Raw genomic sequence first — 27,562 nt, 5'->3', positions numbered from 1 at the left:
CTAACTTTATCTCTTCCAGAAATTCTAGTTGAATTTGTGCTTAAGTTGTGTTTTTCTTTGAGCCTTTTGCCATCAAATATTCTGAAGTCATTCTCTTTTTCTGGGTTTGTGTCATAGTAAGAGCTTTTTATGGTGGGATAATTTTTTGTTTGCTCATGCTTACAACCTACTTTCTCACTTTGGACTTTACATTAGGGCCAGGCATTGTGTACTTCTGGATGGCCCATCTGGGCTGGTCTTGCTAATGCGTTCTTTGGGTATAGAATTGTGTATCAGGGTACAAGTTGTATTATTTCAGTATCTCAGGGGACAGCCCAGGCTGGGGACCTGTAAGATTTCTGTGCCCTTTCTGTAAGCTTTTCCTGGTCTGATCCAGAGCAAGTATAATCACTACTCTGCTGGTCTGAGCTCTGCAAGTTTTTGACATGGATTGGGCCTGAGTAATACTCATGAGGGCTTGTCCTGGGTTGGAAGTTCTAGTAGACTGCTGCTGGACTCAGCCACTATCAGCCAGCTGGGATGCTGTGATAGTTCAGAGTGACAGAACTTCAGGGTCCCTTTTGCTCTGGGATTCCTACCCTAGTTATTCCACTACAGACTTCAAAATGGCCTAGAGGCTACTTTAGAGGTCCTGTTTTGTTTCTGATTTCAGAGCCACACAGCTGCTGTTTGTTCCTAAACTTGTTTCTCATTCAGTACGCAACCTAGACCATGACCACTCCTTACCTGGGAACACCACCACTATGCCCAGTACCGTCCTCAATCTAATCTAGATCTGTGACCCAGAACTGGATAGCGAGTGACAAAACTGCCAGTCTGCACCTGTTCCCACTCCCTGTACAAGGTTGAGGTGACCCAGCATGGGTCTGAGACCATTATTTGTTCTTGGGCTCAGCTTTAATCTTCATTCAGTCCCTGGGTGTTGGAATGGTCTCAAGTGAGTGACTGCAGCATACTCCTTGCCACAACCTGTCCCTAGTATCTACAAACCTCCCTGTCTGTTACCCCGTGCTGACCTGAGTCAGAAAAATGACTCCTTATGACTTTTGCATGGACTTTTCAATCATGATTTGGTTTGGTGCATTTTCTAGATCTGTTGGAATTTTCTGCCTTACTTTGTTTTGTTTTGTTTTGTTTTGGGGGGAAGGGGGCAGGAGAGGAACCTTACTTTATTTCTTCCTGCTACTCTGCCGTAGTGAGTTCTTGATTAAAAAGCTAGTCAACCTGACTTATGTTTTGCAAAAATATATCCCCTAAAAGCAACTCTGAAGAATTCAGCATAAAAACTTATCTGTTTCATAACTACTCCAAGAACTTTCCACTAAGGGTTTACTTTTGGAAAAAAAAAATTTCTTCTAACAATAAAAATAACATGAGGCAGTGAATGCCAGGCTGCTGAATTCACCAGGATACTTAATACCTTATTCTGAACCCCCCAAAATCGATAATTTAGTTTTTCACCTCAACTTTATTTTAGAAAGGAATAGCTAACAAAAATTGATTTGGATGGGTGTTTTTTTATACTTACAGTGCTACTATAAAAAAAAGTTTGTGCTTTTTTTTTTACCTTATTGGTTTAAGCCCCATCATTTCATCACGCCTTTTTTCTCTTCTCTTCAGCTCAGATTCTGTTGACTTGAGTTTGTCAGGAGCAAGGCGCAGCTTGGATTGCAAATCACTTATCACATCTTGTAGTTCAGCCTCTGTCTGAAACACTCGCTGACATACAGGGCAACATGACTGGTTTTCATCAGTTAGCTGAGTAATAAACTGGGAGTAAACTGCTGTGGCTCCAGCAAGCATCGCTGTTTTAAAGAAAGGAATATAAATATTTCTAAATTTGGTATTTTTTTTTTAAGTGAGGCAATTGGGGTTAAGTGACTTGCCCAGGGTCACACAGCTAGGAAGTGTTAAGTGTCTGAGGTCGGATTTGAACTCAGGTCCTCCTGACTCCAGGGCTGGTGCTCTATCCACTGTGCCACCTAGCTGCCCCCTAAATTTGGTATAAACTAGTTTTAACGTATCTGAAGGGAAGATATCGAAGTTGTTTTCTTTTCTACAATGAGTATGATTGTTTATAATTCCTTGAATGAATACACTATTAAAAAGCCTCAGCTTCCTCAACTGTATAATGAGGATGATAATAATTGCACTTACATCCCATAGTTGTTGTGAGGATCAAATGAGATTTGTAAAGTATTTAGCACAGTGCCTGGCAATAGAAGGTACTATATAAATATTTGTTCCTTTCTTTTCCTCCTAAGAGAACCAAAATTCACTTATCTACATTTTCTTTTATCAAAGATTCCGAAATATCATTTCTATAAATTACCTTTTTGATTTAAGGAAAAAGTTAAATAAAAGGAACTCTAAGCATATTTTTTAAATGGTCTAAAATTATAAATTTTACCTCGCTGTTTAGAAGATTTTTCAATTTCATCCATTAGTTTGTCTAAATCACTTTCAAAATCTTGACTCCCACAAACATCAAATAGTTTGTCTTCATATTTGGACAACTGTTCTTCCTTCTGCTTGAGTTCACTGTTGATATGATTTTTATTTTGTTCTGCTGAAGCTAGTTCTTTGCTGAAATAGAAATGAATCTTCTTTAAAACATGAACTGTGCTCTTAAAATGTAAGAAGAGAAGAAGGATTAGAGTAATTTAAGATACATGGCTAAAAATTTAACTAAATATTTTTCTTTCCACAAAAATATATATATGTCAAAGAAAATATGACAAGAGCTAAGAATATGAAAATAACTAAGGGAACACTCCTTAATGGGGTGGAGGCTGAACAAGATAGGCAAAAAGGTGTTAATAAGTAGGCTAAGTAAAAATGAAGTTGGTGACTAAAGCTGGTATACAGGCAGGTAACTTTGGGGGACAGTGGTGTGCAGGGCAATGAGGGTTAAATGACTTGCCCAGGGTCACACTGCTAGTAAGTATCAAGTGTCTGAGGCCAGATTTGAACTTAGCTCCTCCTGAATCCAGGGCCGGTTCTTTATCTACTGTGCCACCTAGCTGCCCCTCAGGCAGGTAACTCAACAAAGTTTGATGAGTACTTAGTCAGATTAGCAAGGGACAGATTTAGTATATATAACAGAGCAAACAGATCTAGTGAATCATTCAATCAATTAACAACCATTTACTGTCTACCACAGTGGTTCTTGTATCATGGACCTCTTTAGTAGTCTGGAAAAGATTATGGGCCCTTTCTCAGAAGAATGTTTTTAAGCAACTGAAAGAAATGCTAAATATCAGTTAGAGCATAGTGAAAATAAAGATGTAATTTTTTTCCTCATCCAAGTTTAACCCTTGGTCTACTCTGTGCCATATATGATGCTAGGTGTTGGAGATACAAAGACAAAAATGAAATAGTCCCTCTTCATAAGGACAATATAGTATATAAGGAATAAATAACCCATCTATAGCTCTTACCAGGCCTAACTCAAGGAGATAAAAGGAGAAAAAGGATCTACATATTAAAAAATTTGTAGGGGCAGCTAGATGGCGCAGTGGATAGAGCACCGGCCCTGGATTCAGGAGTACCTGAGTTCAAATCCGACCTCAGACACTTAACACTTACTAGCTGTGTGACCCTGGGCAAGTCACTTAACCCCAATTGCCCCCCCCCAAAAAAATTTGTAGTCGTTCTTTTTGTAGAAGTGAAAATTAAGGAGGTTCCATCTACTGAAGTATGGCTAAATAAATTATGGTATATGGGTGTAAAGGAAGATTAATATAACATAAGAAATCATTAAATGGTTTCAGAGAAACCTAGGAAGACCTACATTAATTAATGCAGACTGAAGTGAATAGAAGAGAACAATTTACATAATATCCTTGTTTAAAAAAGTAACTTTCAAAGACTTGAGAACTCTGATAAATCCAAGGACCAACTGTGATTCCAGAGGACTAATGATGAAGCCACCTCTTAACGGAGAAATACAGAATAAGACATACTTTTTCAGACACAGCCAATGTGGCAGTTTGTTTTGTTTGACTATATGTATTTTTTAGAAGGGCTCTTTTTTCCCCACCCAAAAGAAGGGAGGAGAGGAGAGTCACTAAGATATCTTTTTTTAGAAAGCAAGCAAGGAATAGAATGAAGGTCAGAAATAAGAATATGCATGCAGGACAACTTCAAAAGCTACAGGTTAAATGTATTATATAATTAAAAAGAAAAGCAATATGTATATAATAGAGACCTGCAGTTTCAGTACAATACTCTTTTGGGTTTTTTTTTTGGTCAAGTTAAGAATTAAAATAATTTTAAAAATAAATTCAAAATAAATACAAGGTGTTTCAGGAGGGAGAATATCAGCACCTGGGCAGGGGAGGAATCAAGAAAGCCTACATGTAGAAGGTAGTGCTTTAGCAGAATCAGGCATATGGGATAAGCAATGCAGAGGCCCAGAGATGAGAGACAGAGTGGCATATGTTAAGAACAACAAGGAAGACAGTTTGGCTGGAACACAGTGTGTGTGAATGAGAGCAATGAGAAATGAGTATGGAAAGGCGGATAGGGGCAACATTGTGAAAGGTCTTAAAAACCAAAAAAGGGGTGTATCATTTATCCTAAAACCAACTGGGAGCCACTAGGGAATAACATGGTCAGATCTGCACTAAAGGAAAATCACTGGCAGCTATGTGAAGAATAGATTGGAACAGCTGAACTTTCAAACAGGGAGACCAATTAGCACTTAACCGCAATAGTCCAGGAGAACAAAGAACTGAGATAGTAGCTTTGTGAACAAGAAGAAATAGTCAGATACAAGAACTGTCGAGGGGGTATAAATATCCAGACGTGACAATTGATTGGATATGTAGGATGAGGAAATCTGAGTCAAGGATGATACCAAAATTGTGAACCTGGGAGGCTGAAATGATGATGATTCTCTCAATTAAAATAGGGAAGTTCGAAGAAGAGCTGGTTTGAGGGGTAAAGATAATGAATTCTATTTTGGACATGTTGAGTTTGAGATATCTAGTTTGAAATGCACAACAGGCAACTCGTGATGCGGGACTAGCTCTCAGGAGGAAAGGCTAGGGTTGAACACACTAATTTGTGAGTCATCTACATAGAGAGGATAATTAAACCCATTTAAGTTGATGAGGTCAGCAAGGGAGAAAGAATAGGGAGAAAGCAGTATAAAGGACAGAGCTTTGTGATATGCAGACTTAGGGGCCAGGATGTGGATGATTCAAAAGAGTCAGAAGCCAGGGAGAAAGAGAACCAGGAGAAGGAAGTATGTAAAATCATGGAGTATCTAGGAGGAGAGCGAGGTCAGCAATGCCAGATGCTACTGTAAGGGGCTAAAATTCTAGCTATACACACCATCTAAAATCTCTAATGAGTGGTTGCCAATAAATCACAAGCTTTAGCAAGAGTTAGGCTTTTAAGCATTTATTAAGGAGAATAAGAATTTGGTAAAGAGATCTATCAAAGGGAGAGCGTGTTTCTAGCTCCGCTCTCCGCCAGAGTCCACATGAAAAAGACGGAGGATCAGCCTCACTCCTTCTTCCTCCCACAAGCAAACGTCACTTCCTGATGCCAAAGAAAAGCCGCATGGCCCTGCCCTCAGAGGCCTTCTCCTTATGGTGAAGCTTTCCTACAGTAAGTCTCCAGCAGGTGGAGATCATTCCAATCGTTACACTACAAAAATCAAGCAAGATGAGAACTGCAAAAAGACCATCAGAAATCGCTGTTAACCTTGGAAAAAGCAGCTTTAGTTGAGTGACAAGACTGGAAACTAGACAACAAAGGGTTGAGAGAAGTGAGAGAGAAAAAAGGAAGTGGTAACAAGTGTAAACAGCCTTTTTCTATTGAGTGTGACTGAGAATTGCCTAAGATACAGGAGAGCTTGAGGCAGCATCTAGTGAAGGTTTAATCAACAAGCTAAGTTAAGATGAGAGAAGTCAAGAAGCTGAACTAAGAAAGTGCCTGGCCCAGGGCAATTGAGGACTTTCAAAGTTCAGACACAGCAATGACCACTTAGATTTTAAAGGAGTCCTAAGAGACTGGTGGAACATAACTCCCCTGAGGTAATAGTGTTGCTTTCCTTGACCCAGAGGTGGAATCCTCAAAGTCTGAGGAAGGTGGCAGAGAAGGAAGAAAGAAGTTCTATATCCTCCAAATGTGGAGACATGAAAGGGTATGAGAGCCTTAGCATTCTTGGGTCCCTTTATGTTTGCTGGAGGCCTCAGGTAAGATAATTTAAAAATATTTCAATATCCTATCATAATAATGTTTCCTTAATTTACCAAACCCCTTCCCCCCCAAACTAACCTCATTTATGATGAACTGGTCACCCATAAACACTATAATATACAGCATTTATTTAAAATTATCCCTTATTAGAATCACAAAAACTAATGATGAGATTATTATGAATCTGATTTTCTTAGTCTCTTAAACAGCTATACAAGATTTCATAGGGAAAATAAAAGAAATGATCGCTATTTTCTATAAATCTGCCCTATGCAACTCCATATATTCATAGATAGAGATAAATGAGTATATAGGGATAAGAATTAGACCTGTGATTTCACTGGTATTAGAAACTTCCAAGTGAGGAAATTACTTTCATCAAAGAGGTTGGTACCTCTTTTGGAATATATAGTCTTTAAGAGACTTGTCTCTAGCATTAAGAGGTTAAAGGACTTGCCCTGGGTCATCCAGCCAGTATGCATCAGTCAGAACCTCAAGGACAGCTCTCTCTATCCACTTCACTATGTTGCCTGGTTTTCAATATGTGGATATACATAACCTTGCAAAATGCAAAAATATCCTATTGAGTATATTAAAATAAGAGTCAACATGGCATAGTGGAGAGATACTGGGGTAGGAATTAGGAAGACTTGGGTTCAAATACTGTCACAGACAGTAGCTAGTTGACCCTAGGCAAGTCACTCAACAACTTCTCATCTAGTAGGGATATGGGCCTACCTCACAGAGTTGTCATGACGATGAAACAAGATAATGTACCTCAAAGCACTTGGCAAATCTTAAAATGCTATGTGATGTGGAATATTAAAACATGCCATTTTACTACAATAACTAATTTTAGGAACAATTTTAAGAAACTGGTCCCAGTATGTAAAAAAGACTCCTACGATGAATATCAAATGAATAACTACTTACTTAAATTTGGCAAGTTGGTCCCTTGTCTGATTGATTTCTTTAGATTTACTATGAAGCCAGTCTTCAAGTTGCTTTTTGTTGGGAAAATAGCCTAACAATGAAGTTAATTCATCATTGTGTCTAGATTTTATTTTTCTTATCTGTTCATCTTTGTCAGCCTATGGAAAAAAATGTAAGAATATTACTTTTTTAATGGAAATGCATTTGGTAATTTTGATATGCCAATTATGATACCATTATCTCAATTACTAATAGACAGGGATTGGACCTGTGATTTCACTGGTATAGGCAACTCCCAAGTGAGGAAACTCCAGATACCAATACAGACCAACATCTTCTCCACAGCTTATAATCTCCCGAAAATTGCCTACAGTACCCCTGATGTGGTAGTTTTGTTTTGCCCAGGGTCACAGGTCACACAGCCAGTACTTGTCAGAAGTGGGACATGAACCTAGGTATTCCTGGTTTAGATACCATCTCTCTTTCTGCTACAATATACTGCCTCACCAGTTACTAATGCCTTGTGAATATTTCAATACTACATTAACACCACTAGAATTAAGACCCAATACTTTGTCTCTCGTCAGCATTTCCATTTGGGTTCTCGTCATGGTGTGGTGGTTTAACTGCTCCATCTCCTGGTCTAGTTTACGAAGGCTTCTGTCCAGGTCTCCTTTCTCCCGTAGCAGTGCTGGTACTTCTTCTTTCAGTGCTGCTATATTACTCTTTTCTTCTGCCTTGCCAAGTTCAAGTTCCTAAGGGAAAAAAAGCAGCACAAAATTTACCTTCTGAGCACTAGCAAATAACAAGAAGTTGGAGAGTCCATTAGAAAGTTATTGAGTACCAAAAAAGAGGCAGAAATATCTAGCTTTGATCAAAAACACAATCCATGCCAATTAAGAAGACTCTCCTATCAACTAATGGGATGTGAGCAGTCAGCTAAACCAAACATGAGGAATGTGCCCTGTGTGTTTTGGTGGCAATTTCATGAAGAACACTCCCACCAGAAAGATAACTACTAAGAAAAATAAACCGACAGGTCCAAAAGTCTTCCAGGTTTGGATCCTCAGCATTACCATCAACTCATTATTCACCCTTACCCCATATCTAAACAGTTGCCATGTCTCTACATCTTTTTTTCTTTCCTTCTCTTGACTCATATAGCCACCACCTTAGTTCAGGCCCTCATTACTTCTCACCTAAGTAAGTGCAAGAAATGTCTTCCTAATTGGTCTCTGCTTGCCTCAAGTCTTCTACAAAATGCTGCCAAAGTAATTCTCTTGGGGGCAGCTAGGTGGCACAGTGGATAGAGCACCGGCCCTGGATTCAGGAGGACCTGAGTTCAAATCACACTAACTGAGTGACCCTGGGCACTTAAGTCACTTAACCCTCATTGCTCCGCAAAACAAAACAAAGCAATTCTTTTTAAGCACAGTTCTGAGACTCCCCTACTCAATCAATTCCAGGTGTCCCCTATTGCCTCCAGTATCGATTATCAGCACCTCTTTTTAGATTTTAAAATCCTTCACAACTTGACTCCCCTTCTACTCTCACTGGATATTACTCCCACTTCTGCGCTCAATGATCCTGGCCTTCTTCCAGCTCACAATCAACACTCCATGTCTTTGCACTGGCCATGCCCTATACGTGGAATTCACCCTCTCCTTACCTCTGCTGTACAGAATTCCTCTTCAAGATTTAACTGAAGAACCACAAAATGTTTTCTGATCCTCTTCCCACCAGCTGCTAATGTGTTCCTTCCCTGAAACTATCTTGTATTTAATTATTTTCTATTTCTGTACACTTATTCACTTTATATTTATTATGTGTGCACTTAAGTATGTACTTGTTGTCTCCATTAGGATATAAGGTCACTTAGACCAGAGATTGTTTCTTTCTTTGCACTGGTATACTGAGTACTTATCCCCTAAAAAGTAGTCTAAGAACTGTTTTTTAAAAATCTCAAGAAATTATAAGAAATATATGGAAAAGGAGCTATGATCTGCACATACCTGTATTTTGCCTTTTTTGTTAAAAGTTGAAAAACACTGAAAACACCTATAAGTCTATTACTACAGGCTGAAATAACTTCTTTAATGGTGACTGCATGTGTATGTGGGAGAACTGGGGGACAAGAAGGTGGGGGGTGGAAGAGCCTCTAGGAAACTTTTACACAAAAGTATGTAAATGAATGCTTTTTGATACTACCAATTTGTATGGGCTCTACACTGTCTACCCCATTACCGTATTTATGTGTCAACAAATATAAAATTTAAAGAATGGAGGATGCTGAGTAAGTCATTAGGTCTATTTCTTAATTAGACAAATATCTTACAGTTTTTCCGAGTTCCTGGTCCAGTTCAAGAATTCTGTCCGAAGATCCCTCTAGCTCTTGCAGTTCATATTTTACATTTTTCAGTTCAGTCTGTTTCTTATTTTGAATTTCTAATTTCAGTTCGATTATTCTTTCCAGGCCAGTTTTCTTATCCCTTATTTCATCTATCTGTTTCTGTTTCATATTTTCTTTTCCTGAAAAGTCATTCTAAATACAAATATTAAAAATTAATAATTTTGTCATTATATACTTAGATATATAAGGGGAATTCATTTATGATTGTTAAAATGTAGTGGTTTCAATCTCTTTATTCCCTTTACAAAAAAAAAGGTTTCTTTAATGTATATATCAATAGGTTTTTTAAAAAGAATTTCATAGTCAAGATATATATTATCTTCAAAGATAACATATTTATGCCAGTTAAAGATTAATACCTAAACTAGACAAACAATGCAAACAGATGAAAAATACAATGGATACAAAATATTTACCATCATTCGCCTATTAGTTTCTGTTTCTCTTTCTTCTATGTCCTTAACAAGCTTCTGAAAATTTTTAATTTGTCTTTCATTAAATGGTGCTCGCTCATAACCATCTAATTCTAAATGTGTTGCCAAAGACTGTATTAATGAATCTCTAGCTCGGATGTTCTGTTGATGGCGATCTGCTTGTAGTTGTAGACGACCTTGACATAAAAAAAATTATGAGAATTATTAATAATTCTATTAATATAAAATTAAGACCTAAGACTTTAATTTTTTATATCTTATGCTTTCCAATTACATGTAAAAGCAATTTTTAACATTATTTTTTTAAAATGCTGAGTTCCAAATTTCCCCCCCCCCCACCCCCAACTTGAGAAGGCAAGCAATTTGGAATCCATTATATATGTACAGTCATGCAAAACACATTTCCATAATTAGCCATGTTGCAAAAGAAAATAAGGAGACCCCCCCCAAAAAAAGAAACAAGATACATAAAAGAAGTTTTAAAAGTGTCCTTTGATCTGCCTTCAGACTTTTAGTTCTTTTTTTTTTTTTTTTTTTTTTGCGGGGCAATTGGGGTTAAGTGACTTGCCCAGGGTCACACAGCTAGTAAGTGTGTCAAGTGTCTGAGGCCGGATTTGAACTCAGGTACTCCTGAATCCAGGGCCAGTGCTCTATCCACTGCGCCATCTAGCTGCCCCCAGACTTTTAGTTCTTTTTCTAGAGGTAGAGAATATTTTTCTTCATAAGTCCTTTGGAATTGTCTTGAATCATTCTCTTGATTACAGTAGGTAAGTAAGACTAATTTTTAACATTTGATTCCAAAAATACATGATACTGCAGAAAAATGTTCAAGGACAATGCTTTTCAAGAGTGTATATTCCAATAGTTATATTACTCAGATTTTTGGAAGATAAAAAGTATTTTAAGAGCATCATCTAGAGGTAGTTTATTACAGCAGAGAGATCTAGGTCTAGAGCCAAGTAGACCTGGGATCAAACAAATCCCATTTCTGATGCTTATTAGCTAGATCAGGGCTTCTTAAATTTTTTCCACTCACAACCCCTTTTCACCCAAGAAATTTTTACACAACCTCGGGTATACGTAACATTTTACTGTTGCCAAATTTTTTGTGACCCCCCACATTCAGTTATGTAACTCCACATAGGGTTACAACCCATAGAAGAAGCTTTGAACTAGATGACCATGGGCAAATTACTTAACATCTATATGTTTCAAGGAAGTTTCTATAACTTATATTCTAAAGTTACTGACAGGTTAGGATTTGGTTCAATTAAAGGAAGTTCCCACCATCTAAAACACAGATCTTTGGAAAGTGTCATCTTTTTACCTACATGCTTTAACAGCAATATTAAGAAAAAGCATAGCACTTAGATTATTGGCTTACATGTTTTTTAATTATTATCCACTGAGCAAGTTGGCGTCTTATAGCTGCACAGTATTATATAAACATTGTCTTCCTATTTATTTGTTGGCATAATTAAGAAGATAATTTTGATTTTAATGTACAACTATGTTGTGTTGTTATATATATATATAGTCTCCTGATCTCAAATTATCTATTAAGTATTTTATATTCTCTCTTTTTTTTTTTTTGGTTGGGCAATGAGGGTTAAGTGACTTGCCCAGGGTCACACAGCTAGTAAGTGTGAAGTGTCTGAGGTCATATTTGAACTCAGATCCTCCTGAATCCAGGGCCTGTACTCTATCCACTGTGCCACCTAGCTGCCCCCTATTTTATACTCTCTTAAAATACTTTTTAAAGATTTCCAAGATGTGTTTTAGCAGTACATCAACTGGGATTTCATCAAGAATCTGTGATTTCACAAATTTATCAGGGTGGGATGGAAACACCCTCTACCAACACAGACTACAAACCTATATAGACTAAACTATCTCTAAGTCTTAGAAAAGAGATTTTTAGCATGGGGCCTATAAATGTGGATTAAAAACATTTTGGGGGGAACCAAATTTCAAGGTAATTTGTTTCCTTTGTAATCCTAAGTATTTTATTTTATGCACTTAAAAATATATTCTGAGGAGTCAAAGGGATCCACGAGACACAAAAAAGGTAAAGAACACCTGGCTTAGAGAGCTGCCCAGAGCTCAGAGAGGATAAATGACCCACCTATGGTCACATGACTAGGAGATATCAGAAGTATGATCTGAACCCAAGTCCTGCTGGCTCCAGGTCCAGTATTCTATCTCTTCCCCCACAGTTATCTCCCCAGTGATAACACTTAGCCACACTGAATACAATGACTCTCAAAACAAATAAAGCTCTCAAATAGTTCATTCTACCCTGTTCCACAAGCAGTTCTGATTTTTCATGATTCAGCAGCTTAGATTCTTTATTTGTTCTGTCCAGCTCTCGCTGACAGTCGATAAGTTTCCTTTCCTTTTCTCTCACTGTTCTCTGGTGATTATGGTAGAGATCATTTAGCTGTTCATCAGTTCCTTGAAATACCTAGGCAAAACCAGAATAAATAGCTTTAAGATAAAAATGTAAGGGGCCATTAGCATTAATTTAACTAGTAAGTAACTTGTGTCTGCAGGCCATAGTTTAAGGAGGGGAAAAAACAAAGCTCCAAACTTCATTATTCCCTATACACAAAAAAATTAGTATCAAAAGAATTATCTTTTTCAAAAAGAATAAGGCAATGTCACAATAATCTCTTTTAGACAACTTATATTCTAAGATAGAATAAAATTTCAAAACAAACCTTCTCCATTTTCTGCTCTAGTTCATTGTTATCCTTTTCCATTTGTTTCTTTCTACTGTCCAGAGCTTTAATATCATTGTCAAGTCTCACTATTTTATTAAGATTCTGCTCGATTTCTTTTAGATGAGCCTGAAAATAAAATAAAACCCTTCATACATAAAACTCACCACAGCTTAACTTTTTCATTTAAAGCATTTTAATTGCTCATAGAACTTAATTTAGCTGAACACAATGCATTTAAGAACAGTAAAGAAGTTTCTATGATAAGAAATTTATATTTTAGGTGAAGCAAGAATTTTGAAGGAAGTCACTCTTTTCATATACCTCACAAAAACAGTGACAGGCATATCCAGCCCAGCACTAAGACTCAAGATTAAAAGAAACACCCTTTACAAAACCATAAAATACATGTGAGCATTAACTTAACACCTAACAAATATAAGAGCTCTATCTATATAAAGACAATCTCAAAATGATTTTGACAGAAATTGAGGCAGAACAGATGAAATGAAAGTATAGGGACAGGTAGATGGTACAGTAAAGTACTGGGCCTGGAGACAGGAAGACCTAAATTCAAATCCAGATTTTCAGATACTAGGTGTGTAACTCTGGGCAAGACACTTAATGTGTGTTTGCCTCATTTTCTTCATCTGTAAAATTGGGATAATAACAGCATCTACATCACAGGGTTATTGTGAGGATCAAATAGGATATTTGTAAAGTGTTTAACACAGTGCCTGGCACATAATAGACATTACATAAATACTAGCTGTGTAATTTAAGATTCTAAATGTGGATTCTAATCTGTTCCCCCAGTTTTGGGGGAAACTGACTAAAATCACTGATAAAACGAGTTTAGGTTTTTAAGGGTTTATTGGAAAATAGAAAGAAAAAGATTGAGAACAGAATTCCAACAGCCTGGCATTCCTATCTTTCCTCAAATTTCCTGTGAAGTCCTCTGCCGCCGCCACCACCAAGTCAGGAACCCAAAAGCCCCAGAGCTCTCCCCGCAGGCTCCCTTTCCTCCTTCCTATCTCCTCCCAGAAAATAGGAGGCTCCTCAAGTTGATTGGCTGGTAGCCTTGATAGACAGAACCCATGAGCAAACGTCATTTCCTGACGCCAAGGAAAAGCCACAATGCCTCTGAGGCATTTTCCTCATGGTGGAGCTTTCCCACAGCAAGTCTCCAGTAGGTGGCATCATTCCAATCATTACACTAGCTATTATATTCCTGTTCATTATTAGGTTAAGCAAATATACTTGTCAAAACCTGCTGATTTAATGCAATATAAACCAAAATACTTATACTGGTTTTATTTGTAAGGAATAAGTTCCTTATGTACATTTTTCAAATAAGTAAATAAATGAATTGAATTATAAGAATGATTATCAAATTACCCTGAACTCTTCAAAGGACGAATGCTAAAAATTTAAGGTATTTCAAAGCACTTTGCTCAGGAATAAATGAAAAAGTATTTATTAAACACGTCTATGCTAATCACTATAAGTGCTGAGTACACAAATACAATTCCTGCCTCCAAGAAGCTTACGTTCTAATAGAAGAAAATAACACATATAGGAGTATAGTGACTAGAGACAGGGCTATTTTGGCTTGGAAAATTACAGGGATGGGTTGAAGGAGCCACAGAAGAGTACATCTGTGTAATATCATTCGAAAGTGACCAATGATCTTTTCATTGCCAAATCTGCTGTACTTCCTTAATCCTCATCCTTCTGGACCTCTCTGTAGCATAAAGACATGGTGGACCACCCTCTACTCTTGAATATTCTCTCTCCTCTATGGGTTTTCATGTCATTGCCTTTTTGTGGCTTTCCTATCTGTGCAATGGCTTCTTTTCAGTCTCTTTTGCTGATTCATCTTCCTTATTACCCCCACTGATGTACTCCCAAAGCTTTCCCTGGTCCTCTTCTATTCTTTCTCTATAGTCTCTCATTTATATTTATCTCATTGGTTCCCATGGATTTAATTATCATATTTATGCAGATGACTCCCAGAACTAGATATCATCAATCTCTAGTCTCTCTTCTGAGCTTCAGTCATATATCTCCAATTGCCTGTTGGATAAATCAAACTGGATGTCACACACCTCAAATTCACCATGTCTAAAATGGAATTCTTTTTTACTCCTAAACCTTCTTCCTTCCAAATATTTCCTGCTTATGTTGGAAGTCACTACCATAGTTAATCCAAGTTTATAATCATTCAATAAGTATTTATTAAGCACTTATATGCCAGGCACAACTACAAAGAATGAAACAATTCCGACTCACATTCTAATGGGAGAGACAAGTACATAAACATATATTCAAAACACAAATAACAAGTTAACAAATTCAAATACAAAGTTAAATACAAAGTGGTTTGAGAGGGAAGGCACTAGTAGTTGAGAGGAATAAAAAAGGTTTCATGCAGAAAATGGTGTTTGAACTACATATTAAAGGAAAAGAAAAACTATGAAGGGAAGGTAGGGATAGATTGGATCCCAGGCATGGAGGATGGTCAGTACAAAAGCATAGAGACTTTAGGTAGAAAGAAATAGGTTATCTTGTGTGAGGAAAAAGAAAAAAAGTTAATTTGGCTGGATCAGAGTGCAGGAAGGGGAGTAATGGCCTATGAGGTTACGGTTAGTTTACCAAAAGCTTTAAAAGTCAAATAAAGAGGCTGATATTTTATCCTAGAGGCAATAAGTAGGAAACCACTGAAGTTAGCTGAACAGGGGAGACACATGTTCAGACCTACATTTTAGGAAAATTTTGGCAGCAAAACTGTAAAACAGACTAAAGTGCTGTGAGAATTGGAATACTTCCCCCTGCTGGAGAGATACTGTAGGGAAGCCCCGCCATGACGAGAAGCCCCGCCATGACGAGAAGCCTGGTGAGGACAAGTCAGGTGGTCTTCGGCGTCTGTAAGCTGGCTGGCTTGCATTTGCAGAGCTGCCTGTTAGTTCTGTCAATCAGGGCTGCCAGTCAATTAGCTTGGGGCTGTGTGTGTGTACATGGCCCTGTTTCCTGTGGGAGAGGGGGCTTCTGGGAGAGAGAAGGGAGGAGGGGGCTCACTCCTGTACGTATGAGAGGGAGAGAGACGCTGATGTGGTGGTGAGTTTGTTTATCCCTTTTTTCATTGTCCCTAGCTCTATTAACTTCACCTGTGTTGTAGATTTGTTCCCATTAATAAAACCTGTTTTGTTTTGGTTTTTTATGACCACTTGGTGGGTTTTTTTTGCAGGGCAATGAGGGTTAAGTGACTTGCCCAGGGTCACACAGCTAGTAAGTGTCAATGTTTTGTTTTTTTAAAGAGGCTGTTAATCTCCTTTCTTACCCCAATATTACGGTGAGCCACCCAATTAACTCTCCTCATACTAAATTTGGCCCTTACAATGCTAAGAGCCTTGAGGCAGAAGATCAATATATTATCATAATAATATAAGGGAGAGGTGATGAGAACCCGAACTAAGTATTTCAAAATGTATAAAACAGAGAGAAGAGGTCAAATCTGAGAGATAACTTAATAACTTGCTAATCTAATACAATATAAACCAAAATAGTAACTAAGGTTATAGAATACTGGTTTGATTTGCAAGGAGTAAGTTCCTTATGTATATTTGTCAAATAAGTAAATAAACGAACTGAATTATTGAAGGTAGAAATACCAAGATTTGGCAACATATATACATATGCATAACATAGTTTATACAAACACATATGTGTGTGTATAAAAACATATACAGTTAGTATATATGATACAAGGGAGAGTGAAAAATAAAAGATAATGCTGAGATTATAACTTGGGAGACTGGGAGGATTGTGGTACCTTTGACAGAAATAATGAAGTTTGGAAGAGAAGACAGTTTAGGAGAAAGATTGTTTTGGATATGCTAAGTTTGTGATGTCTGAGATATCCAGTTTAAAAATGTCTAATAAAGGGGCAGCTAGGTGGCGCAGTGGATAGAGCACCGGCCCTGGAGTCAGGAGTACCTGAGTTCAAATCCGGCCTCAGACACTTAACACTTAACTAGCTGTGTGACCCTGGGCAAGTCACTTAACCCCAATTGCCTCACTAAAAAAACAAACAAACAAAAATGTCTAATAAAGAATTGATGATGTGGGACTGAAAATTAAGAGAAAGACAGATCTGGCTACTTAGATCTTTGAGTTATCTGCTTAGCTGACAGTTAAACCCATGGGAGTTGATGGAGAGAGAGGGAAAGGGAGAGGGGAAAAGAGAGGGAAAGGACACAGAGAGAAAGAGAGGGAGGGAGGGAGAGAGAGAAAAAAAAAACTTAAGAGAAAAGAAGTTAGTACAGAATCTTGATGAATACCCACAGCCAGGAAGCATAATGTGGTTGATGAGCCAGGAAAAAAGACAGAGGAGCCAAGACAGGGAGAAGAACCAAGAAAGAGTAGAGTCACAAAACTTCAACCATATATAATCAGTGTCCAAGTCTTGTCATTTCTATCTCCACAACATTTCCTGCATCCATCCCTTCTGACCTCTCACACAGCCACCAGTCTAATCGAAACTCTCATCACCTCTTGACTAAATGACGAGAAAAGCTCCAATCAAGTCTCCCTACCTCAAGTCCCTCCCACTTAGTCTCCACATAGCTTCCAAAGTGATTTTCATAAAATGCAGGTTGGACCATATTATTTATTTATTTACTAAACTGGAAGGGCTCCATATTACCTCCAGGATCAAATATAAACTGCTCTGTTTAGCTTTGAAAGTTCTTCACAACTTGGCCCCAACCTACCTTTCCAATCTTATACAGAAACCTGTATCCTCCCCACACTCCTCTGTGAAGTCAAACTGGCCTTCTTGCTCTCCCTCCCACCTCCAGGCCCATGCCCTGGCCTAGAGCCTACTCTAGACTCACTCTGGCTCTTTGGAATCCCTTGTTTGTTTCAAATCTCTGAGCAAGCCATGCCTTCTATATGAAGCCTGTCCTGATATCTCAGCTGCCTTGGGTCCCCTCCATACAAACTGTATCTCATGAATATTTTGTAGACATTTTGTATGTCATCTTCACTTATGTACTAGTTATCTCCTTCATAAAATGTAAGCTCTGCACAATCAAATACTTTTTGTCTTTGTACAACTGGCACCGAGCACCATGTCTGGCATGTACTAATACACTTAATAAATGCTCACTGATGGACTTTCAACATCGTATCCTAGTAGACAGGCAGAATACCCAATGACTAGGAAATGATGCAACCAACTACAGTATATGAACACAACAGCATATTACTATAATGTTTTTATTTTATTTCATTTTATCATTTATTTATGTATTTTTTGCAGGGCAATGGGGATTAAGTGACTTGCCCAGGGTCACACAGCTAGTAAGTATCAAGTGTCTGAGGCTGGATTTGAACTCAGGTCCCCCTGAATCCAGGGCCAGTACTCTATCCATTGTGCCACCTAGCTGCCCCTCATATTACTATAATGTAAGGAATAATTTGAAAACCAGAGAAATATGAAATTTGAATAAAAACAATACTAAGAGGCAAAATCCCCCCATCTCTCTATCCATGTGATCATGCTGATACTGTACTTTCAAAGCTGAAGCACATATTCTTCTTTTCCATTAATCAAAGGATCTTAGAACATGACATGAGAAAGACAGAAAATATCACTGTCAGACAAAGCAGTAAAGAAGGCATCACAGAAGAGTCCAGTTCAATGGACGTGGATGCCTACTGTGTCCATCTACTTAGGCATTACCCCTTATTCTGTGAGTAGATTACCTTCAGCGGTCCAAGCTCATTGTCATACGACTTAACAAACTCCTTAGAAGATGCTAACTGAGCTTCCTTGCTGACAATCTGATCGCGAATCTCGCAAGCCTTTTCCTTATTCTGTTTCAGGTACTTTAGTTCAGTCTGACATTCCTTTACCCGCTGGCTTTGGCTTTGACGCACTAAACGAAGTGTTTCCAAGGCTTTAATATACCTTTAAAAAAAGGAATAAAAGAGCATTATTTTAACATTTTTCTGTTATAGCAGTTAACAGCAGCATAACTTAACTCTCAATCAAATGAAACATTTTAAAAGACCTAACAAAATTATTTAAACAGATGAAATTTTACTAACAAGCTAAGTATTACATCGAGCTATGAAATGTTACAAACCTTGTTGCTGAGAAGATTTCATCAAATTTCTGTTTCAGGGCCTTCCCTTCACTTAAAGGCCAAGTGGAATCTTCTTGATGGCAGAAAATGACATTATTGAGCACAGATTTGGAAACACCAAGGGAACTGATCATCTCTCGGTCAATTTCTGCACATTTAGAGCTGAGGCTTACCTTTTCACCATGCCTATAGATGATGATAAAGAAGAATATCTTGGATTTGTATAATGAATTACATATTATAAAATATCTTCACATGCATCCTTTTATTTTCTCTTCGCAACAACCCTGTGACCCAGGTAGAGCATGTATTACTATCATCTTCATTTTACAGATGAGAAAACTGAGGCTCAATGAGGCTGTTATCTATCCATGATCACAAAATAGGTGAAAAGCTTCAATTTTAAAAAATTGTTTAAGTGGGGATAGTCTGCAAACTACACATTGATAAGCTTTACTTCTGTTTCTGACAAAAAATTCTGGAACGTATTATGTATGGGGATGTGATCATTTAGAAAAGGAAGCACTGATCAAATAAAAGATCAAGAACAAGTCATGCCAAGCTAACTTCATTTCCTTTTTTGACAGTTACTAGACTGTTAGAATGAGAGAATCCTGTGGACACAGCACTTAGATTTCAGTGAAATATTTAACAAAGCCATCAAATTATCATTGGAGACAAGATGGAAGAAATGTGGATTAGATGAAAATTAAGTTAGGAATATTTGGAAATGCCTGAATTACTTGACCCAGAATGGGTGGATGTCAATTTGAAGTAAGGTTCTTAGTGAAGTACAACAGTTCTATGCTACTTAACATTTTAATCAGTGACTTCGATGAAGGTATAGAAGGTCTGCTTATCAAATTTTCATAAGATACAAAGCTAGGAGAAAAAGATAACACAATGGATGATACACTATGGATCCAAAAAGATCTCGACAGGCTAGAACAATGAGTCACAACTAATAATATGAACTTTAATAGAGAGAAAAGTAAAATTCTACACAAGATTAAAAAAGCAACTTCACAAAGTGGGAGAGAATAACTACCCTCATGTATTGTAAATTCTAGCCCAACTTGACCACTATATACCTAGAACTTAATATGTTTCTTGCATCTGTGAACTTACACATACTATCCCCTGTACACCTAGAATACATGTGCTCCTCCTCAATTCTGACTAGTTATCCCTTCCACATTGCAACTTTTGATATATCATGGATCAGCACAAGAAATTAAATGGGAATTTTCTAGTTTTGTGGAAGCCACAGACGACACATGACACCCAGCAGATGACGCAGAACCTATGACCAAATACTTAACCCCAATTTTACAATAAGGTACTATAAACACCTTATAAAAGAAAAAGAAAAAAAATTGGATTTCTTCTCTGGTATGAAGGGAGGGCCAAAAAAATGTTATGCCAGATCACAAGGCTGCTATGTCCCTAATCCCTGTGATGTGGAAGGGATAACTATATTAAAAGCCTTTGCTTTCTGCTTTTTCCTCTGCTATCTCCTCTACAGAGCTTTCTTGATCTCTCCAAACTCAAAGTGTTCTTTCTGTCCTCAATTTTCTGGGGTATTGTACCTGGATCTCTCCTGTCACCATGTCTTCCTACCTTGTGTATACAGTTTGGGCCAAAATAAGTCACAAGGGGGTTTCAATATTTAGTAACTTCTTTATGTTTTGTTTTTAATTGACAACACCACAGCATCATATACAGTACATATAGGAAATTAATTTATACTATGTGTGAAAAATCAAATCTCATAAATAGGGTAAAATAAAGAAAAAATAATTTTCAAACAGTTATTAAAACATCATGACTTTTGGCCCAGCCTGTACTAATTTACCTACGCATGTTTTAATTCCCCCAAACTAGCTGTATGTTAGTGCCTGAAGGACAAGAACTAGGCTGTATTTTCATCTCTGTATCCTTAGGGTGTGCAGCATGGCTTGATGGCTACAGAGGTAGGCTCAAAGCTAGGAATACACATTGGCTGTATGACACTAGAAAAATTACTTCCTAGGCAACTCTTTAAAACTCTAAATTTCAGAGAACATAGCAACCTGCTTTGAGAGAGGAAATTTCCTCGCCTAGGAGTTCTCTATCCAACTAAATCACATGTTCAGTCCCTATCCATATTCTTTATCTCCAAGACTTGGTTCTTTGCAAACAGTACATACTTATGAAGGTTTATAAAACTGAACTTAAGAGTATGCTTAAAAAAGCAATGCATGCCTATTTTTGAAGTGAGAAAATAATTTCCCTCCAAAATGTGTAAAAATTGCCTCTATAGTCTAAAAATAATATTTCAATGATAAAGCCAAATAACAGTTACATGTCAGTTTAATAAGGTAGTAATGTGGTATAATAGAGCTTAGAATAATGATTATATTCACTTACTATGTTTCTTATGGTAAAGTATAAGAAGCAAGTTTTTAGATTAACCAGTGGACTATAAGAATGTCTTCTGAAGTCAATGTAAGACTTATTCTAATAGAAAGACAAAGGATGAAAAAATTAAATTTGTTTTCTCAACTGGTCGCCATCACTCATGGCAATCACTTATTCCTCGCTGATTCTAATACACTCTCCAAATTAGTTATGCTAAACCTTTTGTTTTCTTCTCCAGACTCTTCTCCTATCTTTTCCTCCATCCCTCTCAGTAAAGAATCACATTTCCGGGGCAGCTAGGTGGCACAGCAGATAAAGCATCAGCCTTAGATTCAGGAGGACCTGAGTTCAAATTTGGCCTCAGACATTCGACACTTACTAGCTGTGTGACCCTGGGCAAGTCACTTAACCCTCATTGCCCCCCCCCAAAAAGAAAAAAATAATTACATTTCCTATTTTACTAAAATGTAGATCACCCATTGATAGAAGAATGACTAAAAAATTGTGGTACACGAATGTAACAGGTTATTATGTCAACATATGAAATGACATATATGAAAAATTAAGAGAAATTTGAGAAGATCTGTTAAGACTTAAGGCAAAGTGAACCAAGCAGAATCTAGAAAAATTTATAAAATGACCATAATAACATAAGGGGAAACAACATTTAAAGAGCATCAGAGAAACAATGATGAAGCATGCCTCTTGGGAGAGACAGCAGACTATAGGTATGAAATGATGCATACATTTTTAGAAATGGCCAACATGCTCATTTGTTTTGCTTAACTATACTTATTTATTGTAGGGGAGGGTTCTAGTTAAGGAAAACATTTAAGGACTCCATAAAACATTTTTTAAAAGGAAAATAGAGGACTTCTATCATAAACTCCCTTTGCGGTCCTTCTCAAACCCCTCCCTGCTGGCCAGTGTGCTCTACTGATATGCTCCAATCTCTTGAAAAAGTGGACTTTATCCTTGCCAAAGCTAATCCTTTTTCTTACATTCTTGACTCGACTAAATAAACCCTCTTTAATTTTTCCTCTTCTGCTGGTTCCTTTCCTGTCCACTGTCGGTACAGTAGACATATTAAACTCAACATGTCCAAAATGGAACTCATTAACCTTCCCCCTCTCCTAACTTCCCTGTTACTGTAGGGCAGTACCATGCTCCCACTCCCTCAGTCTCACAACCTACGAATCACCCTGGACTTCTCAATAGCTCATCTCATCTCCCCACCCCACTCCATTCAATCTGTTGCCACAGTCTGTCAATTTCATCATCTTTGCAAAATATCTCCAATATGCCCCCTTCTCTCCTCTGACACTGCCACCATTTTACTGAAGCTCTCATTACCTCATGCCTGGATTACTGTAATAACCTGCTGGTGGATCTGCAAACCTCAAGCCTCTCTCCTCCAACCCATCCTTAATTCAGTCACTAAAGTAATTTTGTCAAAGCGCAGGTTTGATCACATTACCCCCCACTTAATAAACCCCAGTAGATTCGTAAAGCCCAAAGCCTCCAGGAGCAAATACAAAATGTTCTGTTTGATATTCAAAGTCCTTTAAAACCTAACCCTCTTCTATCTTTTCTGACTGTCCTCCATGTCTGGAATGCTCTTCCTCCCCTACTCTGATTATTGAACTCCCTGACATCCTAAAATCCCGCCTACTACAGGAAGCCTTTCCTAACCCGTCTTAATTCTAGTGCCTTCCTTCTTTTATTTTTTTCCTATTTATCCTTGATATAGCTTGTATGTATTTGTTTGCTTGTTGGTTCTCCCATTAGATTGTAAGCTCCCTGAAAGCAGGGACTATTTTTTTTCATCTCTTTTTGCATCACCAGCACTTAGCACAGTGTCTAGCACATAGTAGGTGCTTAATAAATATTTATTTATTGACTGATCTACTTACCTGTGTATTTGTTGTATTCCGCCCAGGAGAATGTAAGCTCCAGGGTGGCAGAGAGCATTTTATATCTTTGTATCCCTAGTGTCTGACTCACAATAAAGAAAAAAATAATGCTAGCTATCATAGCAGTTTAAGGTTTACAAAACACCTTTCATACATGATCTTACTTGATCCTCATAACAATCTTATAAGATGTTATGATCAACCACATTTTACAGATGAAGGAACCGTAGTAGAAAAATTATTAGGAACTTTCCCACAGTCACACAGATAGTGACATTGTTGTGTTCAAGCCAGGATTCAAACCCAGAACCTGCTGGCACTGCACAAGGCTGTCTAACAGGTGCTTCAAATATCTGTTGACTTTAACTGAATTTCCTATTTACTTTTTTTCTCAGCATGTGTTACTTTATGAATTATACCACAGAATCATGGCAACACCTCCTTAAACCTTTAAAGGAACAATTCAGTTTACTACTGTTATATGTTAAATGATACCTGTTCATGAACCTATATAATGGGAAAAATATTATTCTTATGAACATAAAATGAAAAGAAGACAGAACATGAAACAAGAACTTACTTTGTTCTAGTAATGACTCCTTCCAGGGTCTTAAATTCTGTCTTTTTACTTTTCTGAGTACACACCATTGACCTCTGTACAGCTACAAGTTCCCCATTGACATCACGAAACTGCAGACGAATCTGAGCTTTAACATCTGTTTCTTGAGCAACCTTTGATTCAAACCAAATAATCAATTTTTCAGAAAAAAAAATCCATTTCACCCTTTATACTTTCTATATTGATACAAAATCATATAAAAGATATGTGTACCAAGAAAGATTATTTCAGCTTTAGTTCCCTCCAAATTACAAATATTTAAATACATTCCCTATCTGGTGTCACCTTGCCTTTTCAGAATTTTCACACTGCTCCCTGCCACATAATCTATGCTTCAGTTGAACAAGCCCCTTCTTGTCTTTATGTACATTTAACTTTCCTGCCTTCTTGTTCAATTTAAACTCCTCATTTAAAGCCCAATTCAAATGTCACTAACTGGTTTATATTCCAAAGACATACCAAAAAAGAGAGAAGGACCTATTTGTATAAAAATATTTATAGCAGCTCTTTTTGTGATGGCTGAGAATTGGAAATCAAAGGAATGTCCATCAACTGGGGAATGGCTAAACAAGCTATGGTATATGTTGGTGACGGAATATTATTGTGCTATTAGAAATGACAAGCAGGATGACTTCAGAAAGGTCTGGAAAGATTTGTATGAACTGATGTATAGTGAAGTGAGCAGCACCAGGAGAATGTTGTGCATAGTGACAGCAATATTGTTCAATAAAGAAGCGTGAATGACTTAACTATTCTCAGCAATACAGTTATGCAAGACAATCCCAAAGGACTAATGATGAAGCATACTATCCACCTCTAAAGAAAGAACTGATATTGACTGAACACAGACTGAAGTATGCTATTTTTCATTTTCTTTTATTTTTTTCCCTTTATTCAAGTTTTCTTGTACAAAATGACTAATATGATACTGTTTTACATAACTGCACATGTATAACCCAAATCTGATTGCTTAGTGTCCCAGGGAGGGGTGAGGGGAGAGAGGGAAGGGGGGATAAAATTTGGAACTCAAAACTATAAATAAAAATGTTTATTATTTTAAAAAACAAACAAACAAACAAATGTCACTACTTTCACAAGGCCTTCCCTGTACTCTTTCCATATACCAGCCCCATCTACCCTTAATTGAGAGAAAAGACAATATTTGGACTCTTCTCAGAGCCCTGGAGATAGTGAGTTTAGTTTCAAGCCCGACAACTTTGTTGCCTGAACCTCCCAGCAGGGGGCTGCCCAGCACACAAGGCTCTGAGAAGCCAAGGCCCCTGGGACTTAGGCCCAAGCAGGGCTTGGAACAGAGCCTGTGCTTTGTGGGATCCAAGCTAAGCTGGGAGTTCATCTTGAGGCACCCAAGGCAATTTCCACATGACCCCGGTGTTCAAAGCCCGACCTAAGCTTTGTTTCTTGATAAGTCATGTATGTTAACACAGCACTGTTCTAGGGAGGAATGGACATTCTTATCCAGAATAAAGTTAAGGCCTATTGTTGCAATCTGATTAGTTGTTAACGGGGCAGTCAGATTGATCAACTGAAACAATCGGATTGATTGTTACAGTTACCATATATGGGAGGTTGGCACTGTATGCTGTGATTGGTTGTTTCTGTAATGCTATATATAAAGAGGAAATGTAATGTGATTGGTCAAGAGGGACCCTTGGTGGGTATAAATCGTGGTGCGGTACCTCACTTCAGTGCACTCTCCTGCACATTCAGAAGAGTGCACTAAAGAAAGCCTTCAACTACACTCTGCTGTCTGTTTGGATTCTTTGAGCTGTGAGCTGCTAGCAACGCTTGAGCTGTGCAACACTATTTGAGCTGTTAGCTGCGTTTCCAACAATTAAATAGATTTTTACTCCTTGGATTTCACATAGTACTTTGCTTTTAACTCCTTTAGGCACTTAAGAACTTTCCTGCATTAAAGTTATCTATGAATAAATCACATCTACCTACTAGACTCTAAGCTCTATGACTCTTGCCTAAAGTTTCTAGCTTTCCTAGCACCTGAAACAGATACTTAGGGAAGTGAACTAGATAAAGTCCCTTCCAGCTCTCTCTATGATGCTTTGAAAAGGGCACATAATCTGAAGAAATCTCACAGATACATAAGGAACTTGTCAATCAACTTAGATTTTTAAAAAGACAAGTAGAGGGGGCGGCTAGGTGGCGCAGTGGATAAAGCACCGGCCCTGGATTCAGGAGTTCCTGAGTTCAAATCTGGCCTCAGACACTTGACACTTACTGGCTGTGTGACCCTGGGCAAGTCACTTAACCCCCATTGCCCCGCAAAAAAAAAAAAAAAGACAAGTAGAGAAGATAGGATCAAGGACAGGCAAAAGAAAATCAATACAAAAGTCTGTCACTGTCCTGTAAAACTACCCAAAGTGCTAAAGCTCAGAAGGAGCTGAGGCTCTCAGAGAACATGAGGACAACAAAATGAGGATCATTCTAACTGTAACAGGGAAAGTAAAAAACCAAGGAAGACATTCAACTCTTGCTCTAAGATGGGGCAGTGTTAAAGGCAAAGCTGCTAACCTCTTATTTTGCTTCTCTTTACTCTGCTGAGGTAAATGATCTTTGGATTGAAAGGGATAGAATAAATATTTCCAACAGGGAGCTGAAACTAAGGATGAAGAGGGATTAACAGTGTCTAACTGCTTTTGAAGAGTCCAAGTCAAGAAACCCAAACAAATTACATTCACTCATTCATTTGATAAGCATTTGTTATATGCCTATTATGTATCAAACAATATGTATGCTAAGCACAGGGATTTTAAAGACAAACATTAAACAATCCCTGACCTCTAGAAACTTACATTCTACTGGGACCAATAATATAAGTAGATACAAAATCAATACAAAGTAAATATAAAGGAGCAGTTAGATGGTGCAGTGGATAGAGCACCGGCCCTGGATTCAGGAGGACCTGAGTTCAAATCCGGCCTCAGACACTTAACACTTACTAGCTGTGTGACTCTGGGCAAGTTGCTTAACCCCAACTGCCTCACCAAAAACAAAAACAAAAAAAAAAAAACAAAGTAAATATAAGGTAATTTTAAGCTAAAGTAGTGACTGGTGGGGGGAGGAGAAGATGGGGAGAAAAGGGCAAACAACTAGGATTGAGGGTAGAGAAACAAAAAACAGTCTCTGTCCTCAAGTTGCTTATATCCTAGGATATAAAAGAATTGGCATATGTGATTGTTGAGCAACTGCCTGTAATCTTTAAAAGATTATAAAGCAGGGGCAGCTATGTGGCGCAGTGGATAGAGCACTGGCCCTGGATTCAGGAGGACCTGAGTTCAAATCTGGCGTCAGACACTTAACACTTACTAGCTGTGTGACCCTGGGCAAGTCACTTAACCCCAATTGCCTCAAAAAAAAAAAAAAAAGACTATGAAGCACAAAAGAGGTACTATAAGACTGCCATGTCCCAATCTGAAAGAAAGAAGAGGGTAGGATCTTCAAAATAAAAGCCAGCAAACTCAACTGATATTCCTGGTAAAATTCTAGACTGTATTATTAAAGTGAATAAACATCAAGACAAAGAAGTGATGATCACAGAGAGCCAGAATGGCAATAACTGCAGGTCCAGCTGGACTAACATCACTTCATTTTTTTACAACATGCCCAGGAGGGAAAGGCAGCAGACATAGTTCACCCATCTAGATTTCAGCTAAACATGAAATAAAATCTCTCATGCTATCCTTCTAGATAAGATGGGCAAACAATAGTTAGGTGAATTTGGAAGTAGTTGAC

General features: G+C 37.8%; 1 protein-coding gene across 2 annotated transcripts in view; it reads right to left on the bottom strand.

Moving 5' to 3' along the window:
- Window positions 1-27,562, bottom strand: part of RAD50 (RAD50 double strand break repair protein) — an 82,731-nt gene that overhangs the window by 50,089 nt on the left and 5,080 nt on the right. For both annotated transcript variants that reach the window (XM_043988684.1, XM_043988685.1), the window contains exons 4-14: window positions 23,756-23,907; window positions 18,863-19,048; window positions 18,480-18,684; window positions 12,711-12,839; window positions 12,289-12,454; window positions 9,973-10,166; window positions 9,482-9,688; window positions 7,719-7,901; window positions 7,147-7,304; window positions 2,411-2,586; window positions 1,568-1,805 (exon numbers count right to left, since the gene is read on the bottom strand). In XM_043988684.1, coding sequence (XP_043844619.1) covers window positions 1,568-1,805; window positions 2,411-2,586; window positions 7,147-7,304; window positions 7,719-7,901; window positions 9,482-9,688; window positions 9,973-10,166; window positions 12,289-12,454; window positions 12,711-12,839; window positions 18,480-18,684; window positions 18,863-19,048; window positions 23,756-23,907 — 1,994 coding nt within the window. The remainder of the gene's footprint in view (window positions 1-1,567; window positions 1,806-2,410; window positions 2,587-7,146; window positions 7,305-7,718; window positions 7,902-9,481; window positions 9,689-9,972; window positions 10,167-12,288; window positions 12,455-12,710; window positions 12,840-18,479; window positions 18,685-18,862; window positions 19,049-23,755; window positions 23,908-27,562) is intronic.

This window comes from Dromiciops gliroides, chromosome 2, assembly GCF_019393635.1.
Source record: "Dromiciops gliroides isolate mDroGli1 chromosome 2, mDroGli1.pri, whole genome shotgun sequence".
NCBI lineage: Eukaryota > Metazoa > Chordata > Mammalia > Microbiotheria > Microbiotheriidae > Dromiciops > Dromiciops gliroides.
The sequence above is the reverse complement of the archived record's forward strand: the minus strand, read 5'-3'. Positions and strand labels throughout refer to the sequence as shown.